Source organism: Lutra lutra, chromosome 17 (assembly GCF_902655055.1).
Source record: "Lutra lutra chromosome 17, mLutLut1.2, whole genome shotgun sequence".
In the NCBI taxonomy this organism is placed as follows: Eukaryota; Metazoa; Chordata; class Mammalia; order Carnivora; family Mustelidae; genus Lutra; species Lutra lutra.
The window spans coordinates 55,417,617-55,440,922 of record NC_062294.1 but is presented as its reverse complement, the minus strand read 5'-3'; the positions used below and the strand labels follow the sequence as shown (position 1 = coordinate 55,440,922).

The 23,306-nt window shown below is 43.7% G+C and overlaps 1 protein-coding gene across 3 annotated transcripts in view; it reads right to left on the bottom strand.

Moving 5' to 3' along the window:
* The window catches only part of LOC125088865 (zinc finger protein 345-like), a 256,962-nt gene that overhangs the window by 152,491 nt on the left and 81,165 nt on the right, over positions 1 to 23,306 (bottom strand). Inside the window, exons 8-9 of one of the 3 annotated variants that reach the window (XM_047710440.1) lie at positions 12,114 to 13,991; positions 11,248 to 11,774 (exon numbers count right to left, since the gene is read on the bottom strand). The exons of the other annotated variants lie outside the window; for them this stretch is intronic. Coding sequence (XP_047566396.1) covers positions 11,248 to 11,774; positions 12,114 to 13,991 — 2,405 coding nt within the window. The remainder of the gene's footprint in view (positions 1 to 11,247; positions 11,775 to 12,113; positions 13,992 to 23,306) is intronic. 3 annotated transcript variants of the gene reach the window in all.

The window sequence follows — 23,306 nt, the reverse complement described above, 5'->3', positions numbered from 1 at the left end:
AGAGTCAAAAATTTGATAGCATCAGCAAGGGAGAAAGGATAAATGTTTCAATTTCTTTCCAAAAGTACATTTTGGTGACCCTAAGACACAAAGTGTCTCCCATCTGTAAAAATCATTTTTTAAAGGTTTTTCTTTACATTCCTGTTAGTTAACATATAAGGTAATATTCCTTTCAGGAGTACAAGAGTGTACAATTCCATATGACACCCAGTGCGCCTTGCAGGTGCACTCCTTATCCCATCACTCATTTAACGCATCTGCCTTCCCACCTCTGTTCTGGCAACCACCAGCCTGCTTGCTATAGTTAAGAGTCTGTTTCTTACTTTATCTCTCCCTTTCTTGTTCTCTTTCTCGTTGCTCACTTGTTTTGTTTGTTGGAATCTATACAGGAGTAAAGTCATGCGGTATTTGTCTTTCTATGACTTATTTCACTTAGCATAATACTCTCTAGTTCACCCATGTTGTGGCAAATGGCAGGGTTACATTCCTTTGTAGGCAGATTAATATCCCATGTTGAACTGTTCCTCCAACAAATCCGTGTCATGGACATGATGAGGGACCAGAAGGCAAGCTGAGGACAAAGCAGAAGCTGACACCCTCACCTCCCCCTCCATGCGATGCACATGACATTCCTCAGGGGCTCCTGGCTGAAGGAAAAAACAAATAGTGAACTTATGGAGATCACAATCCTGCAAGACATGGGTCTCCCTCTGTTCTACAAATGTCCTAGAAATTTACAAAAACAAAGCACTTCTATCAATTACCAAGCTTCCAGAAGAGAATGTACATACGTTTAAGTGACCTTAGAGTCTGCAGCCCATTGACAGGTGCTTGAAGAGGGCAAAATGTAATGTCCCTCCAGAAAACTCCCAACTACCTTCACGGTAATGCCTTCCTAAGAGGGAAAAACAACCTTAACTTGACAATGGCAAGGTTCTAGTATCCTGTGAGTCTTCAACACATGAAAATCATTTTGAAAACTCCCTTATTCCTCACCTTTCCCCAACCCCATAGTATAAAATCAGCCACCCCTCATGACCCTGGTGGCAGCAACTCTTTCTGCCCTCCTCCTGTCCCCATGCTTTAATAAAACAACATTTTGCGCCAAAGATGCCTCAAAAATTTTTTCTTGGTCATCGGCTCCAGACTCCAGCCCACTGAAGCTCACCTATATTCCAAAACTACAGCAGACAGAGCCAGAGCAGGGGAGGGTATTGAACATGGCTCTGAGTACAGACAGGAAGTTCCCACAATGCACTGCAGCAGCTTCCCTGAAAAGTCCCCCATCTACAGTGGCTCAAATCTTGACTGGGCTTTTATCCCTGGGAGAGCAGTGCTTGGGTTCTACCACAGCACACACCTTGCTGATCCTGCCTATCTCACTGTCCAGAAGGCTCCTTCATCGCCAACAGCTACTCTACCACATGATTGCATCACCAATACCCCTCTTTATCATGAATTAGGTTTGGGCGATCAAGGTAAATATGATCCAACAGCATCCGATCATCAGTAACAAATAGGAATTCAGTTAAATCATGAAGATAAAGTAGGACTTCCCTACTCCTCAGAAACCCACCATATTTGCCAATTCCTTTCTCCCATTACATGTATTCATCAGATGACATCACCAAGAGCTGTCTGTGCCTTTGCAGTGACAGAAGAGAGCCACCTCCAGGTCCCTCCCCACAGCAGAAAAAAATTTTTGACATTTTCTTTTAATAGGGCTTATGCTTCTCTCTAAGTATGGTGATTTCATCGAGTTCTACATAGATTCACATCCCACATCCCAGTGTTTAATGTCTGAATTAATACCCATTGGCCTTCCAACTCTCTAATCTCAAGTGTTTAGTGAAGACACTCCTGCACAACCCAGGCAAAGAAAAAAAAAAAAAAATGCTTGTGATGCCTATTAGCTGGAAAAAAAATATTAGCCAAAATATAACTGTAAATCTGGAAATAACTAGGAAATAAAACAAATAGAATTTATTTTTCTAAATCCACGCAGTCCATTGTGCAAATTGAGACTGTTAGGGCCAATTTAATGTTAAAACCTGTTTAACTATTAGGGCCTGCTGAGCCAGAGCAACTCCATATTGCCTAGGTAGCCATATTGTTGTTTACATCCATGTACTTCATTCCAGGAATAAACGCCCCAGTAGTTCCTGATATGGTTCTGGGTATCGATTTCGGGAGTAAATGCCTTAACAATAGAAGACACGTACCTTGGGTCGCCGGTTATACCCTATAAAACCAGCCTGTGAGATCGGTAGGGGGTCGCTCTCTTTGGAGGCAGCCCTGGCCGATCAGTCTGACTTCTAATGCTTGGCATAGAATAAGGCTTTGCATAACTTTCACTTTGTCTCAGGCTCATTCCTTTGATAATGGACCTCAACATTCCAGGGGCTCGTCCACAATCTAATGCATCAGAATTTCTGGGAAAAGCCTCCGGAGGTAAGATCTCGAGATTTTATCTTGCAGGATCTGGTCTGTCTGGTTGCAGAGCTCCAGGGTATAGCCCACCGGGGACAAGCTGGATACAGCATTGCTCCCCATGGCTGCAGTGGATGCAGGGAAGCCCCATCCCTCCACTGGGAGATTGCCAGGGGGTTCGAACCCCCTTAGGTGGTCAGGGGACCTGCCAGGGGGTTCAAGTCCCCCTAGGTGGTCAGGGGACCAAGAAAATCCCCACCAGCAGCAGGCTGTATTTTTGAGTTGGGATTATATCTTGCACACCCTTAGACTTGATATCTGGTTGAGGAAGGGCTGCTGGGTCTGGTCTGCAGTTGTCTGTCTTGTCTTTTTGTTGTCTGTTGTGTTGTTTGTTGTATTTGAAGAAATGGGTCAAGCGGAGAATAAGGGACCTATGACACCCCTAAGTCTTGTTCTCCAGCATTTCAAGGATTTTCAAGGTAAAACCACCCAGTTGGGTGACAAGGTTTACCCAGGAAAACTCTAAAACTGGGAATCCTTTCTCTGCCTTCTGGCAGCACTCCCCCTTCTGTTTCTGCACCGACTTGGGTGCGGCCTGCATAACTGGCCTCTAGACCGTCCTCGGTGCTACTGCACCATGGCTCCTTCCCTCTTCACTGTCAAGGAACAAGAAGAGCAGCCCCTGGACCTAACACCCCCCACTCCAGATCTCCCCACCGGTGTCTCGGGTAAACATTCAAAGTGGAGTGGGTCCAGGTGAAACGTAAATCAGTATTTGAACTAAGTTAAGTTTGTTGGTTTTATTAAGATAGACATATCTCTGGGGCGCCTGGGTGGCTCAGTGGGTTAAGCCGCTGCCTTCGGCTCAGGTCATGATCTCAGGGTCCTGGGATCGAGCCCCGCGTCGGGCTCTCTGCTCAGCAGGGAGCCTGCTTCCTCCTCTCTCTCTGCCTACCTCTCTGCCTGCTTGTGATCTCTGTCAAATAAATAAATAAAATCTTTAAAAAAAAAGATAGACATATCTTTAAAGTTACAGCAGTAAATGTGAAACTTCAATCAAAGTTTACTGAAGGTCAAATAAATTTCATGCTATTTGTTAAAATCTGTTAGCAAAGAAATAACTGAATTGATGGTTAATTGTCTGTCTCAAAGTTTTAGTGGGTAATTATTAAAGTAACTTTCAAAGTCTTTGGTAACCTGAAACTTTAACGTTTTGGTCGGATGACAAATGGAATTAAATTATGGACATCTAGGTCTTAACCAAATGAGACAAAATGCTAAAGCACTGAGTACCTGATGTAGGTTTATGCTTTTGACTTCTTACTGCAATATTATCATAACTGTTCACAATCGGTTAATACTTAACCATCACGAGAGACTAAAGTGTTTCTAAGAATAGAAAATTCTGCTAACTGTAACTAAGACTGATAGAAGTATGGGAAATAACCCTACATGTAAAAAAGTAGGAGATACATAAGGAAGATAAGGAATGGGAATACATTTTGTTAAATAAAAAGGTAATTTTGTCCTAAATGAGATGGTTGTTTGAAAGGAAATGGCTTGGGACAAAACCTGGATACAAAAGAAAGTTGTAAAATGTTTGTGAAGGGAAATTTTCAGAAAAAAAAAAAATTTAGGTATGGTCAGGACAGACTACAAAAAGAAAAACACCGTAAGGTTTTTATTAAAAGTTTTAATGTTGTCTGAAAAACCAGAGGAAAGGCAGTTAACTGATAGTAAGTTAAAAAAAAAAAAACTGTACACATAAAAAAGAGGGCCTAAGAGAATAGTTTTGTTTTAAAGTATGAAAAACAGACTAAAAAAATAGTTAAAGTTCTGGCATTACATGAGGCGGGAAGGAGACAGAAAAAAAAAAAGGTCAGTGGGAAAGAAAAAGGCAGGTAGCAGATGGTCAATGGAAAGAAAAGCCTAAAAACAGGGGTGCCTGGGGGGCTCAGTGGGTTAAAACCTCTGCCTTCAGCTCGGGTCATGATCCCAGGGTCCTGGGATCGAGCCCTGCATCGGGCTCTCTGCTCGGCGGGGAGCCTGCTTCCTCCTCTCTCTCTGTCTGCCTCTCTGCCTACTTGTGATCTCTGTCTGTCAAATAAATAAATAAAATCTTTAAAAAAAAAAAAAGCCTAAACACAGAGAAAGCAGGTGGGAAGGCTTAGATTCATATCAGTGTGTTTACTGCAAGGAAAAAGGACACTGGGCCGGAGAGTGCCCTAAGAAGAAAATGGCAATGCTGGCCACCAAAGACTGAAGGGGACGTGGTTCGGAGCCCCTCCCCAAACCTCAGGTTAAAATTGAGGTGGAGGGGAAATCAATTCATTTTTTGGTGGACACGGGAGCCCAATTTTCATCATTACTAAAACCTACGGGAAAACTATCTGGAGAGGAAGTCTGGGTACAAGGGACAAATGGCACAGAAAGACAGAAATGGACAACAGAAAGAACTTTAAATTTGGCCTCGGGAGTAGTCAAACATCAATTCTTGGTCCTCTCTAATGCCCCATATAGCCTGATGGGAAGAGATCTCCTCCACAAACTACGGGCTGGCATTCAGTTCTCGGAAGGAGACATGACTATGACTTTGGGGCAACCCGCTGTGCAGATGCTTGTGGCAGCAGTAGATGAACATCTCCTTTACGAGCCAGTCTCAAAACCAGAGGAGATAAGGGAGGGAAGCCTTCTCCAAACCCTACAGGTCGAACTTCCCGAAATCTGGGCAGAAGGGAGGCCTCCTGGCCTGGCCAAGGGACGGCCTCCAGTAGTGGTACAGTTAAAAGCAACAGCTATGGCCGTTTGAGTCCAGCAGTACTCCCTCCCCTGGGAAGCAAAGGAAGGGATCAGAAAACACATTAATCGTCTCCGAGGAGATGGGATCCTAGTTCCTTGCAAGTCTCCATGGAACAAACCTTTGCTGCCTGTCAAAAAGGCTGAAACTGGGGAGTACCGACCCGTTCAGGACTTGCGGGAAGTTAACAAACGGGTTGAAGATATCCACCCGACGGTGCCCAACCCCTATACCCTACTCTCCCTCCTAGGCCCCAAAGGAACTGTGTATACCGTCTTAGATCTCAAGGATGCATTTTTCTGCATACCTTTGGCAAGGGAGTCTCAACCCCTCTTTGCTTTTGAGTTGTCTGACCCACAGGAAGGATTCCAAGGCCAGCTCACCTGGACAAGACTTCCCCAAGGATTCAAAAATTCACCCACCATCTTCGACAAGACCCTACACGAGGATCTGCATGAGTAGATTCACCAACATGGGAGTCCCTTGCTAATACTCATTAGCAAGTATGTTGATGACTTGCTAATAGCTGCTGATGACTGAGTCATGCTTGCAGGGTAGGGATGGGGGGGGACGAAAACTCTCTTACAGACTCTGCAGGAAAAAGGGTATTGAGTGTCAACAAAAGCACAGCTTTGTCAGAGCCACGCCTCTTATTTAGGCTTTGATCTCCACGAGGGAGTGCAGGGAGTGCGTTCACTGTCTGAGTCCAGGAAACAGGTGATCACCCGATACCCCCGCCCCACCACGCCCCAACAAGTGAGGGAGTTTCTTGGGACAGTGGGCTACAGCAGACTGTGGATACCACGGTTTGCAGAGATTGCCTGAACCCCCTACGAACTGATTAAGGGAGGACTCACTATGGTAGAGTGGACCGCTGAGGCAGAAGGAGCATTTTGAAAACTACAAACAGCCTTACTGAATGCCCCAGCACTGGCCATCCCAGATGTTACCAAGCCCTTCCACTTATATGTAGATGATAAGGCAGGGGTGGCCAAAAGGGTTTTGAATGAGACTCTGCGGCCTTGGCAAAGGCCAGTAGCCTTTCTTAGCAAAAAAACTAGATCCAGTAGCGGCCGGGTTCTCCCTGTGCCTCCGCAGAATTGCTGCCACGCCCTCCTGGTCAAGGATGCAGGTAAATTGACTTTGGGTCAAAATCTCATCTTAACCACTACTCACGCTATCAAAGGCCTCCTCCGGACCCCACCAGACCGGTGGAAAACAAATGCCCGAGTGACAGGGTATCAAGCCCTCCTCCTCAATGAACTGAAAGTGATTTTCAGGCCCCTAGCGGTGCTAAATCCAGCCACGTTACTGCCAGAAAAGCTAGCTGAGCACCCACACGACTGCGGGGAGATCCTAACCCAGATCACAGGAATAAGGCCTGACCTCAGAGACACTCCCCTCCTGGATGCGGAGATGACTCTGTTCACAGATGGGAGTAGCTACGTGGCCGATGGCAAGAGGTATGCAGGGACTGCGGTGGTTTCTCCTGAACAGGAGCTCTGGAAGGCGGCCCTGCCACACGGGACCTCGGCCCAGAAAGCGGAGCTGATTGCACTCACCAAGGCGCTGCAGATGGCCAAGGGTAAGACCGCCAACACCTATACGGACAGCAGGTACACCTTTGCTACTCTCCATATACATGGGGCTATTTATAAAGAAAGGGGCCTATTAACAGCAGAAGGAAAAGAAATTAAAAACAGAAAAGAAATATTGGCTCTTATGCACTGCCCAGGACACCAAAAGGGGACTAATCTGGTTTCAAAAGGAAACCAATTAGCAGGTCCAACAGCAAAGCAAGCAGCCAGGGAAACAGCTCAAGAACTGGTGACACTCCCGGCTCCAGCCCTACCAGAAAAACCAGATTATTCAGAGGAAGGTTTAAAATATTTACAAAAATGGACTAAATTAGACTATGAAGGGGATTGGGCTAAGACTAGGGCAGAAGAGTTAATTCTTCCTCGAAGACTAGGAAAAAAAAATTAGTAAGCCAAATACATCAGGGCACTCATTTAGGGACACGCAAGCTTAAGGAGCTTGTGGGTAAACAGTTCTAGGTTTCTAAATTGGGGCATATGGCTCAGGACGTGGTTGGTAGATGTGCTCAATGTCAGGCGGTAAATGCAGGAGGAACTAGGATGGGAAGCGGAAAAAGAGAAAGAGGAAGGGAACCAGGAATTTATTGGGAAGTAGATTTTACAGAGATGAAACAGGGAAAAGTATGGACACAAATATATGTTAGTTTTTGTTGATACCTTTTCAGGCTGGGTAGAGACTTTTTCTGCCAGACATGAAACAGCAGGAATGGTAGCCACAAAGCTACTAGAGGAAGTAATTCCTAGGTCTGGGTTGCCTCTTGCGATCGGGTGAGACTACGGCCCTGCATTTGTGAGTTCAGTCTCACAGGCAATGGCCAAGGCCATGGGCACTAATTGGAAACTAAACTGTGCCTACCGGCCCCAGAGCTCCGGACAAGTAGAGAATGAACCAGACTCTTAAAGAGACCTTACAAAGTTAATTCTGGAAGACTGGCGATGGATGGGTGGATCTCCTTCCCATTGCCCTCCTTAGGGCACGATGTACACCCTACTTAAACAAGCTTACCCCGTTTAAAATAATGTTCAGGAGACTCCCCTCCACTCTGCCCATGGCTACAAAAGGTTGCCCTAACAGAAATGACTGATCAGTCTGTACTCCAGGCACTGCAGGCACTACAGTCTATCTTAAAAAGAGCCCACGCATGGATCCAAGCTGCCTACACTGAGATGGAGATGGAAAAAAAAACGCGTCCTTACCAACCCGGAGACTTGGTTTGGATACGTCACCACCGAATGGAAAACTTGGAGCCTTGCTGAAAGGGACCATTCACTGTCATCCTGACCACCCACGCGGCAGTAAAAGTGGAAGGCATGAGGGCCTGGATTCACTCGTGTCACGTCAAATGAGCCGAAAACAAGGACACCCCCCAGAAATGCGAGCCACTGCCGGTGGACCCCACTAACTGTGGAATAAAACTAAGACTCAAAAGGGTTTCATAACTTAGTCACTTTTAACCCTGCTCCTACTCAGCAGCAGGCAGAGGACACCTCATTGGCCTAAAACAGCCCAATCGAAAATCAGAAAAACAGCAGATGGAACAACACTCAAGGTTAACGACACCTAAGGTCAGCCTGTTTTCACCCTCAAGAACTGGCTGAAGAGTCAAAGAATTGACTAATCTCCAAAGAAAAGGAGGGGAATGTTAGCGCCAATTTAACGTTAAAACCTGTTTAACTATTAGGGCCTGCTTAGCCAGAGCAACTCCATATTGCCCAGGTAGCCATATTGTTCTTTATATCCACGGACTTCATTCTGGGAATAAATGCCCCAGTAGTTCCTGGTATGGTTCTGGGTATCGATTCCGGGAGTAAATGCCTTAACAATAGAAGCCACATACCTTGGGTCTGCGGTTATGCCCTATAAAACCAGCCTGTGAGATCGGTAGGGGGTCGCTCTCTTCGGAGGCGGCCCTGGCCTATCAGTCTGACTTCTAATGCTTGGCATAGAATAAAGCTTCACATAACTTTCACTTTGTCTCAGTCTCGTCCCCTGGCTGGTCAGTCTAACTTCTAATGCTTGGCATAGAAAGAAGGCTTTGCATAAATTTCACTTTGTCTCAGTCTCCTTCCTTTGATAACGGACCCCAACAGAGACATTTGCACTCTACATATTCATTTTTTCATTTTGTGTATTTTTGATATGTGACCTGGGCTACAGTGTCACTCCATTTGGGAGGTTTCTCCTACTTCTGGGGTATCTATTACCTATGCAGCATGGTCACATGGGCACACATCATTCAAACCAACACTCCCATCAATAAATGGAGAACATACCTTTATTATGGGTCATGGTGGAGTGCTTGAGAGTCCCAGTTCAAGTCCACATTTGGCCATTCAAACTAAGGCCGGCTTAGGTAAGCTCTGTGGGCATCTTCTCTAGGAGAACACAGGATGGGAAATGCTTGGGCAAAGGGACAGAGGATTGCCCACAGAGGTGGATCTGAACGTCATGTCTCAAGTTACATTACCTTGTGACTCTACAGAGTGTTGTCTAGGTGATGAGAGAACAGAAGGCAAACTGGGGACGAAGCAGAAGCTGACACCCCGTGAACCTCCAGCCCCCATGGGATATATGGGACATTCCTCAGGCACTCCTGGCTGCCCAAAAGGAGAAGCAAATAGTTACCTTGTAGAGATCACAATCCTGCAAGACCTGAGTATTCCTCAGTTCACAAATGTCCTAGTGATTTACAAGGAAGCAGCTTTCTTTTATCTATAACTGAAGTTCCAGCAACCCAAAACTCAGAATCCTGAAGCAGCACAAGTCAGCACAAGGAGGAGAAAATGATACACTAGATAAACTAGGCGGGGAAATCACCCATCATTTCAACCTTAAGGTCACTGAGGGAATGGATTCATAGGAATATTATTCCCTTCCATTACCAAATAGGTGACAGATAACACCAGTTGCCTACAACTTTCAGTAAAATGAGATAGGGGCCGCTCTGGTAGCTCAGTCATTAAGCACCTGCCTTCAGCTCAGGTCATGGAACCTGTCCTAGAATCAAGCCCTGAATCAGGCTCCCTGCTCAGCGGGGATCCTCCTTCTCCCTCTCCCTCTTCCCCTACTTGTGTTCCCTGTCAAATAAAATCTTAAAAAAAAAAAAAAATGAGATAGGTTCACCTTGGTGGTAGGATAACACACTACTCATCATAAACTCATGTTAACATATTAAAAACCATTATGTTTGATTAATTGAAGTACATTAAGTTCACACATAGACTATGTTATGCATTTCAAATCCACTGTTACACTTGTTCAAAATATGGAATACAAGCGTTAAACCCCATAGCTGATATCACGATGTGGAAGTGACCTCCTTAAGTTCCAGTGCTGCTGACAGTCCCAACAGATGTGTATGTCCAGCTATATGGCATGGTAGGGAAGAGTTAGATGACCTCTTTCTGTTATCGGGGAGGATTTCTTCGTTTCAATCACATCCACTCCTATTCTCTCAAGATTGCCATTACGAAGATACATCAGTAGTTAACCGGTGCGCCACCTTTTTTTCCTTAAAGAGCAATCAGGAAAACCTTGTATGTGTAATATTAAGGAAGTTCTTTAGTTTTAGGAAATGGAGAAAAATACTGTTCTGAACACCTATTTCATGGCAACTTACATCAATGCTATAACCCTAAGCAGTGTCTCCATTTAGATTTTCTTCATTCACGTTGTGTATTACACAGTTCTCACCTTCCGAGGAAAATCTGGGATGCGTGAGTCCCCCTGAGTGCAGCAGGGCATCGAATGCTGTTGACGGAGCTAAAATCAGGCTCACGGATTCATACACCCAGTACGAGTAACTCAATCTCCAGAAGTGATTTGAGAATAAAGTACATTAATATTTGTTGGTCACAAACCTCAAAAGGATCAATATAACAAAAAACACATCGAAACTAATCGTACCCTTGTAAAAACTACCCCACTGAATCTTTCCAACGTAACAGCATATGCACTTTCCAAGTGTTTAACTTGATCTTTTTCCTTGGACTAACGAGTACTGTCTGAATAGAGGGACTGATACACTCCTTTTATGTGATATCTGTGACATTTATTGACATTAGATGTTCAATCAGAGAGTTTCCTAATTATTTGTATGATTCAATTTACCTTCTTTAGCACTTTGTGTTTGCAAATGTGTATATTAAATTGAGGGTCTTTCCACAATCATGTTTCTAGGGTTTGAATCTAGTGTGCATTTTGAGACACTGAGCATAGACTGAATTCCAGTGAAAGGTTTCACCACATTCATCACATTTTACGATGTTGCTCCCACATGATAACTACGATGTTGTGAGTTTCAGGAGAGAGAGAGGGTGGACTTCTTCAGATGTGTATAGTTATTCTCCAGTTACATTGGATGAAAGGTCTGTGATGTAAGGGTTTTACAGTCCTTACTCCTGGTCTTAACATTTTTAAACTTTCTTGCCAGTATGACTTCTATGATGGTTAGTAAGGTGTGAGCGCCGGTAAAAGGCCTTGCCACATTCTTCACATTTGTAAGGTTTCTCTCCAGTATGAATTCTGTGATGCTTAAGAAGGTTTGAGTGCAATGAAAAGGCCTTGCCACATTCCTTACATTTATAAGGTTTCTCTCCAGTATGAATTCTGTGATGCTGATCAAGGTGTGAGCGCTTGTTAAAGGCTTTGCCACATTCTTGGCATTGGTAAGGTTGATCTCCAGTATGAATTCTATAATGCCAAGTAAGGTCATAAGGCCAGCTAAAGGCCTTGCCACACTCTTGACATTGGTAAGGTCTCTCTCCAGTATGAATTCGGTGATGTTGAGTAAGTTGTGCAGGCTGGCTAAAGGCTTTGCCACATTCTTGACATTGGTAAGGCTTCTCTCCAGTATGAATTCGGTGATGTTGACTAAGGGCTGAAGTTCGGCTAAAGGCCTTACCACATTCCTTACATTTGTAAGGTCTCTCTCCAGTATGAATTCTGTGATGCACAGTAAGCAATGAGCTCCGGTGAAAGGCCCTGCCACATTCTTGACATTTGTAAGGTTTCTCTCCAGTATGAAATCTGAGATGATCACTAAGGGTTGAGTGACCCTTAAAGGCCTTGTCACATTCTTGACATTTGTAAGGTCTCTCTCCAGTATGAACTCTGTGATGTCGAGTAAGGTGTGAGCGCTGTTTAAAGGCCTTGCCGCATTCCTTACATATGTAAGGTTTCTCTCCAGTATGAATTCGGTGATGTTTACTAAGCAATGAGCTATGGGAAAAGGCCTTGTCACATTCTTGACACTTGTAAAGTTTCTTCTCTCCAGTATGAAGTCTGTGATGTTGATCAAGGCGTGAGCGATCATTAAAGGCCTTGCCACATTCTTGACATTGATAAGGTTTCTCTCCAGTATGAATTCTGTGATGATGGCTAAGCCCTGAGCTCCGGTGAAAGCCCTTGCCACATTCTTGACATTTGTACGGTCTCTCTCCAGTATGAAATCTGAGATGAATACTAAGGGTTGAGTGACACTTAAAGGCCTTGTCACATTCTTGACATTTGTAAGGTTTCTCTCCAGTATGAACTCTGTGATGTTGAGTAAGTCGTGAGCGCTTGTTAAAGGCCTTGCCACATTCCTTACATTTGTAAGGTTTCTCTCCAGTATGAATTCGGTGATGTGCACTAAGCAATGAACTCTGGTAAAAGGCCTTGTCACATTCTTGACATTTGTAAGGCTTCTCTCCAGTATGAATTCTGTGATGTAGATCAAGGTATGAGCGCTCTTTAAAGGCCTTGCCACATTCTTGACATTTGTAAGGTCTCTCTCCAGTATGAATTCTGTGATGTCGAGTAAGGTGTGCCTGCTGGTTAAAGGACCTACCACATTCCTTACATTTGTAAGGTTTCTCTCCAGTATGAATTCTGTGATGTTGATCAAGTCGTGAGCGCTCCTTAAAGGCCTTGCCACATTCTTGACATTTGTAAGGCTTCTCTCCAGTATGAATTCTGTGATGTCGAGTAAGGTGTGCCAGCTGGTTAAAGGACCTACCACATTCCTTACATTTGTAAGGTTTCTCTCCAGTATGAATTCTGTGATGCTGAATAAGTGTTGAGCGAATTTTAAAAACTTTGCCACATTCTTTACATTTGTAGAGTTTCTTTCCAGTATGGATTTGCCTATGTTTCCTTAGGGATGAGCAGTACTTAAAGGTTTTACCACATTCTTCACATTTGTATGATTTCACTTCAGTATTCATTTGCTGATGCTGAGATCGGGTTGAGTGCCAGTCAAAGACTTTACCACGTCCCTTAAGAATGGGTGTTTTCTCTCCACTAGGGATCGTCTTCTTTCTACTTAGTCTTGATGACTGACTAAATGTGGGAACACGTTTAGCATATCTGAATGGGTTTTTGGCCTCATGAATTCTCTGATCATCATCAATATTGGAGGACTGCTGAGGACCATTCTCACACTGACTGGATTCATCAGGATTTTCTCCCAAATGGATACTCTCATGTGTAATAAGGTTAGACCTCTGATGAAAGACTTCCCCACATCTATAACAGTCATACTGGTTCTCTGAAAACTGAGTCCTCACATGTCTCTGAACACTGCAGCCCTGGTGAAGTGTTTTCTCAGATTCAGGGCACTGAGCAATGCTGTCTCCATTGGAAGGGCTCTGGTCATTCCGGAGGGTCGACTCCTCAGTGGAGCTGCTCTCGTATGGATCCCACTTAGCACTTTGTTCTTCATTATTCAATCTCTGATTTTCAGAAGTATCTGATGGAAAGGTCAATCCAATCCCGGTTTGAAAATGGTTCCAATCATTGTTTCCAGCACGGACTAGATAACTTTCCAGATTGTCCAAACTGTCTTTCTGCAAAGAGCTATGTTTGAATACTTGAATGGAGCTTTTGCTGACAGAAACACACTGCTTTGTGGAAGCAGCTGACTTAAAAAGGGAGGTTTTCCACGATGTTTTATATCCTTCACTATTCGGGTCATTTTGAGTCTTATTAGACGCCGTTGCCTCAGATGGGCTATATCCTTGATGGTATCCTTGATGCCCTTCCCTCTCCCTATCACCGTCCCGGTCTGTCATTAAGTATACATTTTCAAGGGAACTCTTTTTGTATCTACCCATCGTCACTTTTTGGAAAGAAGCTTCTATGCTTGGCTTTTGCAGGAAGTTCTGGATGTCATGTGAAGATATGGCTGAAAGATATCAAATAAGAGAAAAGGAAACTCATTGCACTTACTACTTTCAGATGAATATACAGATGATTTGTAACATACAAGCTTCCAGTCAATCAGAGAGTTTCAGAAAGATGGCTGGGAAGGAATCATCAGAATTTCCTTCCTCCATGGACACCTTACCTTGGAAGACAACATACTGACCACATCTCCTAATAGATAATTCTGTGATACTGTCATGTTCTAGCACAAATCCCTTCCTGCATCTCAAATAATCTGGAAAAGTGCCACGTGAGCATAAAATTAGAAGGATGGTTATTTAAACATAAAACTGAAATGAACCAAATAGAAAAAAATCCAACACTCAATAGGTAAAGACTGTAAGCTTCTCCTATATGATCAGAAATGAGGTAATGAAGTAACCCCACCACTGTCTTTCAACATGGTACTTGACATTCTAGTCAGAACTGGGGAAGAAAAAACACATAAAAAGAATCCAAACTAAAAAAAGAAAAAGTAAAATTATCTGTGGTCACAGATGACATGATCTATGAAAGACCCTAAAGAATCCTAATTTAATTTTTCCATGCTTTTTTTCTATTGTTTGTTTGTTTATTCCTGCTAAACATTGTCTACAACACTTTCCATTTTCAAATTTTTTTTATGCAATACATGGCTGAGTTTAAAAAAAAAAAAAAAAAAAAAAAAGAGCTGGAAGGGTGCCTGGGTGGCTCGGTGGGTTAAGCCTCTGCCTCCAGCTCAGGTCATGATCTCAGGGTCCTGGGATCAAGTCACACATTGGGCTCTCTGCTTGGCAGGGAGTCTGCTTCCTCCTCTCCTGTCTCTGCCTGCCTCTCTACCTACTTGTGATCTCTGTCTGTCAAATAAATAAATAAAATCTTTTAAAAAAGAGAGAGAGAACTGGAATAAAAAACTTAACTTTCGGGGCACCTGGGTGGCTCAGTGGGTTAAAGCCTCTGCCTTCGGCTCAGGTCATGTTCCCAGGGTCCTGGGATCGAGCCCCACATCGGGCTCTCTGCTCGGCGGGGAGCCTGCTTCCCCCTCTCTCTCTGCCTGTCTCGCTGCCTACCTGTGATCTCTATCTGTCAAATAAATAAAATCTTAAAAAAAAAAAAAAATTTAACTTTCCACGAGAAACTAGGAAAGGAAAAAACTTAAATGAAATGTAGTAGTATAATAAGTAACAAAGATAAATCTGAAATAAATAAAATGGGGGACAGAATTGTAACAGAACACTGAATGTAATGCCCAGTTTACCCGAAATAATAAAATTGGCTATGCTTTAACTTGGTCAGCATTTATAAACTACCAATTCAGATAACGTAGGAATAAAAACAATTAACAACAACAATAGATAATTCCAAAAATTGCACAAGTCACTAAGACTGAATTATCTACCCTCTACCAAATAAATGGGAACTCATCTTACACCAGAAACAGGAATTTAAGTTATATTTGGAAACAAAACTCTCCCAGCACAGAAAAGCCCAAGACCTAGGAATGTTACAACATTTGATGCAGTCACTGAATTCACAAAATCAAATTTGTGCTAGAAGATTCTTCTCTCTTTTGCTCAGATTCATTATTTTCCTTTTTTTTGTGTCCTTGAGGTCAGAAAGTCCTTCCTCTGTTTCCTCCAGCTGGCTGTTTATTACATCAATTCTCTTTACAATCTCATTTATTGCATTGTTAATCTCATTGATTTTTAAAAATTTATTTATTTGAGGGGTGCCTGGGTGGCTAAGTGCATTAAAACCTCTGCCTTCGGCTCAGGTCATGATCCCAGAGTCTTGGGAGGGAGCCCCGCATTGGGCTCTCTGCTCAGTGGGGAGCCTGCTTCCTCCTCTCTCTCTTCCTTCCTCTCTGCCTACTTGTGATCTCTGTCAAATGAATAAATAAAATCTTTTTAAAAAATTTATTTATTTGAGAGAAAAACAAAGAGCGAGAAAGAGCATGAGTGGGAGCTACAGAGGGAGAGGGAGAATATCAAGTAGACAGCACACTGAATGTTGACACTGACCTGGGGCTGGATCCTAGGATCCTGAAATCACTACCTAAGCTTAAACCAAGAATCAGATATAATTGAGATACCCGTACGCTCCATTTTTTTCCCTTTTAACTCTTGTCTCTGTGGTAAAGTTCTCAACACTTTTTTTTCAAACCTGTGAGTATCCCTATGATTGTTGCCTTTAATTCTCCATTGCGTATGTTACTGATAACTGCTTCCCTTAGATCTCTGGCCATGGCCATATTTTTTTTGTTTCTTTTAGAATAAATTCTTCCATCGTGGCATTTTGTCTAAGTCTGCCTTCCTCTCTGTGTTAGAAAAGCCAGTGATGTGTCCTGCTACATCCTTCTAGTCAGTGGTCCGCAGAGGCTCTCCTTGCCTTCTATAGACAATATTTGCTCCCAGGTCTGAATGTGGTCAGTTTTAACTAGGTGAGCTCTGGTCTGCTTGTGAAATGAGACCTGATATCACCTCCACCAGAACGGAGGTTGTGCAGAACTCTCTGCTCTGCTCAGGAGATGTGGTGTGGGCAGGGGCCCACCTTTCTGGGCCTGAGGTAAGCTAGACTGAGATGGTCAGTCCAACCACAGCACAGGGGCCTGGGGCTTAGGAAGCAAGCCAGACAGCCAATGTCCTCACTGATGAGGACACTGGGACACTGGGACACTGCTCTGAGATTATGCTACAGGACAGGAGAGGGAAATGGTGCCATCTAACTCCTGTGTTCTTAGACACATATCCCACTGAATGTTTCCTCACAGGGAAACACTCCTAGACTAGTGAATAATCTTCCCACTCTGTCCCCCAGTCATTCTTCTGATCACTGTTTGCAGGTTGTCTGTACCCAGGTTGCTTGCCTTCCTTCTCTCCAGGAGTAGCACAGCACCTTCTTGGCTCTATCCCAGCCAAGCCTGCTGACCTTTAAAACTCTAGGCTTTAAGACCTTCTAGTTCCAAGAACTCATGAAATTCAGCCCCTCTTGTTTTCCAAGCCAGGGGCTTTGGAGAAACATTCTCCTTGTGCAATCCCTCTGTCATGCCACTTTCTCCACAACCAGGAATCCCTGCCTTCCATAGCACTGTAATTCTTCCCGCCCTCAACCATGTCTCCAAACTTTCTGCCATCTATGATGTGGCCTCTTCTCTCCTTTAACTTGGGGAGTATGATCTGTCAGTCTTCATGGCCATTTCTGGAGTACTGAGGATGATTTGGTGCTTATCTAGTTGTGTTCCTGAGATGTGATGAGTCTAGCGTCCTCCTATTCCAAGGCCATTTTCCTCTCCTGGAAATTCTTGTTGTTAGAAACCTGTGAAAAGGGGCTTGGGTGGCTTAGTGGGGTAAAGCCTCTGCCTTCAGCTCGGTCATGATCCCAGGGTCCTGGGATTGAGCACCACATCTGGCTCTCTGCTCAGTAGGGAGCCTGCTTCCCTACTGATAAAATAAATAAATAAATAAGATCTTTAAAAAAATAAAAAGAAACCAGTGTGAAATTAAAAAAAAAAAAAATTACAACACTGGAGAATACAAACCCAACACATAAAAAATTTGTTGTTTCTACATAAAAAAGAATTCCAAAAGTTCAGACATAATACATTTAGAGGAACAGCCCCCCAAATAAAATGCTTATAATTCACCATAAGGGTATCAAATCTGGAACAATGAGAACTATGAATACTGTGCAGGAATTGAAAGAAGAAATAAGTGGAAACACATCGATGTTCTTTCACTCAAATACTTAAGACTATTGACCTATCAATAAATCTTCAATTGACCTGCATATTTAATGTACTCTCTGTCAAATTCCCAATGCGATTTTTGCAGAAAGAACAAAATGCACCCTAACTTTACATGGATGTCACAGGATAACACATACCTAGAATAATCTGGAAAATGAACAGCACACGTCGTGATTTAAGGCATACTGTAAAGTCACAGTCATCAAAATAATATACTACAGACGAAAGAAAGCCACAGAATAAGGGAAGAGTGTAGATGATCTAGACATAGATTTCTCCAATGTTACTGTGTATGACAATCAACTGGGGCCTTGTTAAAATTCATATTCTGATTTCAATTTCTGATTAGGGTCTAAGTTTCTACATTTCTCACAAGTGTGCAACTGAAGCCCACATTTTCAATTCCACAGTTCTAAGTTCCATAAATGAATGAATGAATAAATAAAATAAAAATAAAAAATAAAATAAAATAAAAATCATGGATGGGGCTGCATCAGTGGCTCAGTTAGGTAAGCGTCTATTTCGGCTCAGGTCATGATCTCAGGGTTTTGGGACTGAGCCCCACAGGAGGCTTTGTGCCTCTCTAGAGATACATGAAGGATGGAGAGAAATCAAAGGAGTAGTTAGGTCTAAGATCATGGCAATGGGAATCTGTCACAAGAAACGATTTGTGTACATGTTCCACTGAAAGACAAATCATAGATTTCACGAGTCAGTACTAGTCATGACAGTCCTGCACAGAGAACCATCCCCCCTTCCTGTTAACAGTAGAACGATGCAACTGGTATCCACACAACGGAACAGGATCCGTCCATTCTAATTGAATGATGCACAGTAACATGCAGGAAAACCAACCAATTCACAAAGACAGAGAAGGGAAAAAAAGCCAAATAGGAGAGCCCCCATTGCCTGATGATATTTCTACAAAGTAAAAAAGGGAGCACAGCAATCCCTTGCCTTAGATGCTGAAACAGTGCTGACCTTAGGGGAAAAGTTACTGAGACCTCAAAAGGAGTTCAGGGGACAATATTGTGTTTCATTACCTCAATGGCTTATACAGATGAGATCAGTTTGTGAAATTCCATCCATGAAGCTCTTCACTTGTGATCTGCACATGGGACTCTACTTTCCTTTTTTTAAAAGATTTTATTTATTTATTTGACAGACCGAGATCACAAGAAGGCAGAGTCAGGAAGAGAGAGGGGGGAAGCAGGCTCCCCACCAAGCAGAGAACCCCATGTGGGGCTTGATCACAGGACCCCGAAACCATGACCTGGGCTAAAGGCAGACGCTTAACCCACTGAGCACCCAGGTGCCCAAATAAATAATTTTTAAAAACTTAAATTAAAAAATAGACACAGGGGCACCTGGGTGGCTCAGTGGGTTAAGCCTCTGCTTTCGGCTCAGGTCATGATCTCAGGGTCCTGGGATCAAGCCCGACATTGGGCTCTCTGTTCAGAAGGGAGCCTGCTTCCCTCCCACCCACCCCCACCCCTGCCTCTCTGCCTACTTTTTATCTCTCTGTCAAATAAGTAAATAAAATCATTAATAAAAAAGTAGAAACAAAAGCCTCATCATCAAAAACCTAGATATAAGTATTAGCAATATACATATACTAACAAATTGAAATTAAAATAGGAAGGAATTTCACACTGTGACTAGATTTTAAAAGCATGCTTTATAAAAATGCATGCTTAACCCTGACAGCATGATGAACACGGCTGGCAGCACAGACACAATTCCTCTGGAAATCGGCCATTATCCCGTGTTTCCCTACCAACCTCCAGCCCCTTCCTGTGAGTGGGCTGCAGGTTTGAAGGCCCCGACCTGCTGAAGCCTCCTTGGCTGGCAAAGCAATGAAGCTACAGCTGCCCTTGATCCCCAGCTCTGTCTCCACGTTCTGATCTGGGTCTGAAATGTGGAGGTCAGTTCACACAACAGAATGAATGTGAGGAGAGGAAAATCTGTTTTCCTCACCCCATTCTCCATTCTTTGGTTTGTCGAATACTTAAAATGAGGTAAGACAGATTGATGAGAAAAAAAAAAAAATTCCTAATTGTGAGCACCTAAAAGACATGAGGCTCAAAGACAGGCAATGGAAGCTTGCATGCCACAATGACTTAAAAAAAGGAGGGACGGGGCGCCTGGGTGGCTCAGTGGGTTAAGCCTCTGCCTTCGGCTCAGGTTGAGATCTCAGGGTCCTGGGATCGAGCCCTGCATCAGGCTCTCTGCTCAGCAGGGAGCCTGCTTCCTCCTCTCTCTCTCTCTCTGCCTGCCTCTCTGCATACTTGTGGTCTCTGTCAAATAAATAAATAAAATCTTTAAAAAAAAAAAAAAAGAGGGAGGGATTTAGAATAGCAAACAGGAATCATAAACTCACAGGACAATGGAAAGATGAAATCTACATCGAATAATGCTTTGCCCCTCCAGGTAGACAACTCTTGAGGATGTAAAAAGTTAATCTTTGGTGTCCACAGTCTTTCTGATCGAGGTCCTCCATCTAATCAATTCTTGGTATGTATCACAGACAAAGAGGATAATTTGTACCTCCTATTTCTGCAGACTTGGTACTTTTGGCACCTTCGAGAAGCAGGGCAGAGAGGAGAACCCAGAAGAGCCCAGGGGCGGAAGTTGGGACTTCTTAGTTCCCTAGTTGGGCCATCTTGGAACACAGGTTTTCCTTATCACTACAGGATAGTTTTCTTCCTCAGTTTACACATGTCCTGGTGATTTACAAGGAAGCAGCTTTCTTATCATATCTATAGCCTAACTTCCAGAGACCCATTAACTCAGTTTCCTGAGGCCCTAACATCACCCTCCCCTCCACAAAATTGAGGGAGGCTGTGGCAGAAGGAAAGGTACATAAAATTAAATTTCTTTTAAACCTGAAACCAAATCAAAAGGATGTGTGATAGAAGAATACAACAGTCCTCCAGGAAGTTGGCAACTGTCTTCATATCCATATCCCAGCTCACTGCAGGGAAAAACAGCCTTTGCTTGACAATAACCAGGTCCCCATTCTCTCAAGAGTCTTCTTTCACATATGACAGTCCTTCTGGACACCCCGTTTGTCCTCAACTCCCCAGCTCCCAATTATATAATCAGTGACACATCAGGAAAATGAGCAGCTCTTTCTGCCTAGGGGTCCTGTCCCAGTGCTTTAATAAACCACTGATTTACACCAAAGACATCTCAAGAATTCTTTCTTGGTCATCAGTTCCGGATTCCACCCCACTGAACCTCACCTATATTCCAAAACCCCATCAAGTTCCATATTGCTTACTGGTGAATGGACAGTCATGAGAGCCTTTAAGAATGTAGCAACCAGCACTTATCAGCACTTGGTAGATCATTCTCCTAACTATGCAGGCTGTAAGTCAGCCTTCTGGTCTAGAAGTGAGTGGTTCGTTTCTATGTCTCATCTTTTCACCAAGTAAAAATTTTCTGTCCTTAAGTTACTTTTTTGTAGCTCCAAGTTTTCTTTAGATTCCACTTCATTTGCACATAGTATTAGTTTCAGCAGAATTTCTACTCTCCACTTACATACAATACCCAGCGGTCATCACAGTGTGCAACTTAACCCATCACCCATTGCATCCACCCTCCCACCCACTTCCTCTCCAACCACCCATAGGTTTTTCTCGACAGTTAGGAGTCTGTTCTGTGGGGGCACCCGGGTGGCTCAGTCATTGAGCATCTGCCTTCAGCTCAGGTCATTATCCCAGGGTCCTGGGATCAAGACGTACATTGGGCTCCTTGCTCAGTGGGAAGCCTACTGCTCCCTCTCCCCCTGCTTGCGTTTCCTGTCAAATAAAATCTTTTTAAGATTTTATTTATTTATCTGACAGAGAGACATCACAAGTAGGCAAGGAGGCAGGCAGAGAGAGAAGGGGAAGGAAAAAGTGAAATCCTTCTTGAATATGGTGATTTCAGTTTGTGGTGTAGAGAAACAAGGCATCTGACTGGGAAGATCTCATGGAAAATAACATAGCATGTGATGAAACCAAAAAATTTGTTACTTGAATTTTATCGTAACGTCATTTTGGTGAGGACTAGTCCTCTTCTGGTTATAAGTCACAGACTCTGAGAGGATATGTGGCTCTGCTTCTGCTTGTGTACCTGAAGTTGTTTTGTGGCCAGCAATGGAAATCAGGGCTTCTGATTTCCAACTTGCAACACTTGGGCTGGACTGTTTTCAGGCAGAAATGCTCAGTGTCTCTCACTGCTGAACTGATTCTCTAACAAATCCGTGCCTTATAAAGAGGCAGAGCCTAGAACTATACTTACTACCATGCTGAGGAAAGGGAGGAAGGTACCGCACAGCAGTGAAGCAGCTTCCCTGAAGGATCACCCAACCACACTGGATATGACCTTGACTGGGGTGATCTACCTAGGAAATGAGGGAGCGACCACAGCACATGCCTTGCTGATCTGGCCAATTCCACTGTCCAGAAGGCTTCTTCATCTCAAACATCTGTTCTACCGTGTGACATCTTAAAGCTGCCCACATGATTCCATCATCTAACAACCTCCTCCATCCCTTGTCATGGATCTAGGCAGGGGAAGTACAGTAATCACTGACATCCAACAGCATTAGTCCTCAGGAAGACACAGGAGGTCGATCAAATCATAAGGATAAAGCAGGACCTCCCTACTCCTGAGAAACCCACATTTGCCATTTCCTTTCCCCATGACATGTATTCATCAGACGACACCAGCAAGAGCTGCCTGTGCCTTTGCGGTGACTAAAGGGAGCCACCTCTGGGTCTCTCCCCACACAGGAAAGAGTTCCTCACATTTCCTTTCAATAGGTCTTGTCTTTCTCTCAATGGATGGTGCCTTCCTCAAACTTTACTTAGATTCACATCCCACATCATTCATGTTAGAATTAATACCCATCGGTTTTCCATCTGTCTAATCTCAAAGAAGCATTTTCTGAGGACACTCTCTCCATAGCACAGGCAAAAAAGAATGGTTGTGTTGCCTATGTAGCTGGAAAGAAAAATGAGGGCGAATACAACTGGAGATCTGGAGATAACTTCTACATCTAGGGAGTCACTACGGAAACTCAGAGGACTCTTCTCCTCTACATGCTAATTCTTCATCTTGAATACTTTGTCTCTTCCCTGGGCTACCACATGAATCCTACTGGGATAGATTTCTCTTTCTTATGGGGTATCTATGACACACATAGCATGGTCATAGGCGCATGTGTACCTCATAGACACATCAAAATACCACTCAGTGTAGGACATGGGGCACATGCTTTCATTTGGGGCCATGGTGCAGTGGAGAGTGTCCCAATTCTAACTCCAGAATATGCCATTCCGACTAAAACAGATTTAGATAAGGCCTGGGGGAGGGGGAGTCTTCTCTATGGGTCATGGGAGGGAAGGCATTGCAAAAAATAGAGATGGGGCGCCTGGGTGGTTCAGTGGGTTAAAGCCTCTGCCTTCAGCTCAGGTCATGATCCCAGGGTCCTGGAATGGAGCCCCGCATCAGGCTCTCTGCTCAGCAGAGAGCCTGCTTCCCCCACTCTCTCTGCCTACCTCTCTGCCTACCTGTGATCTC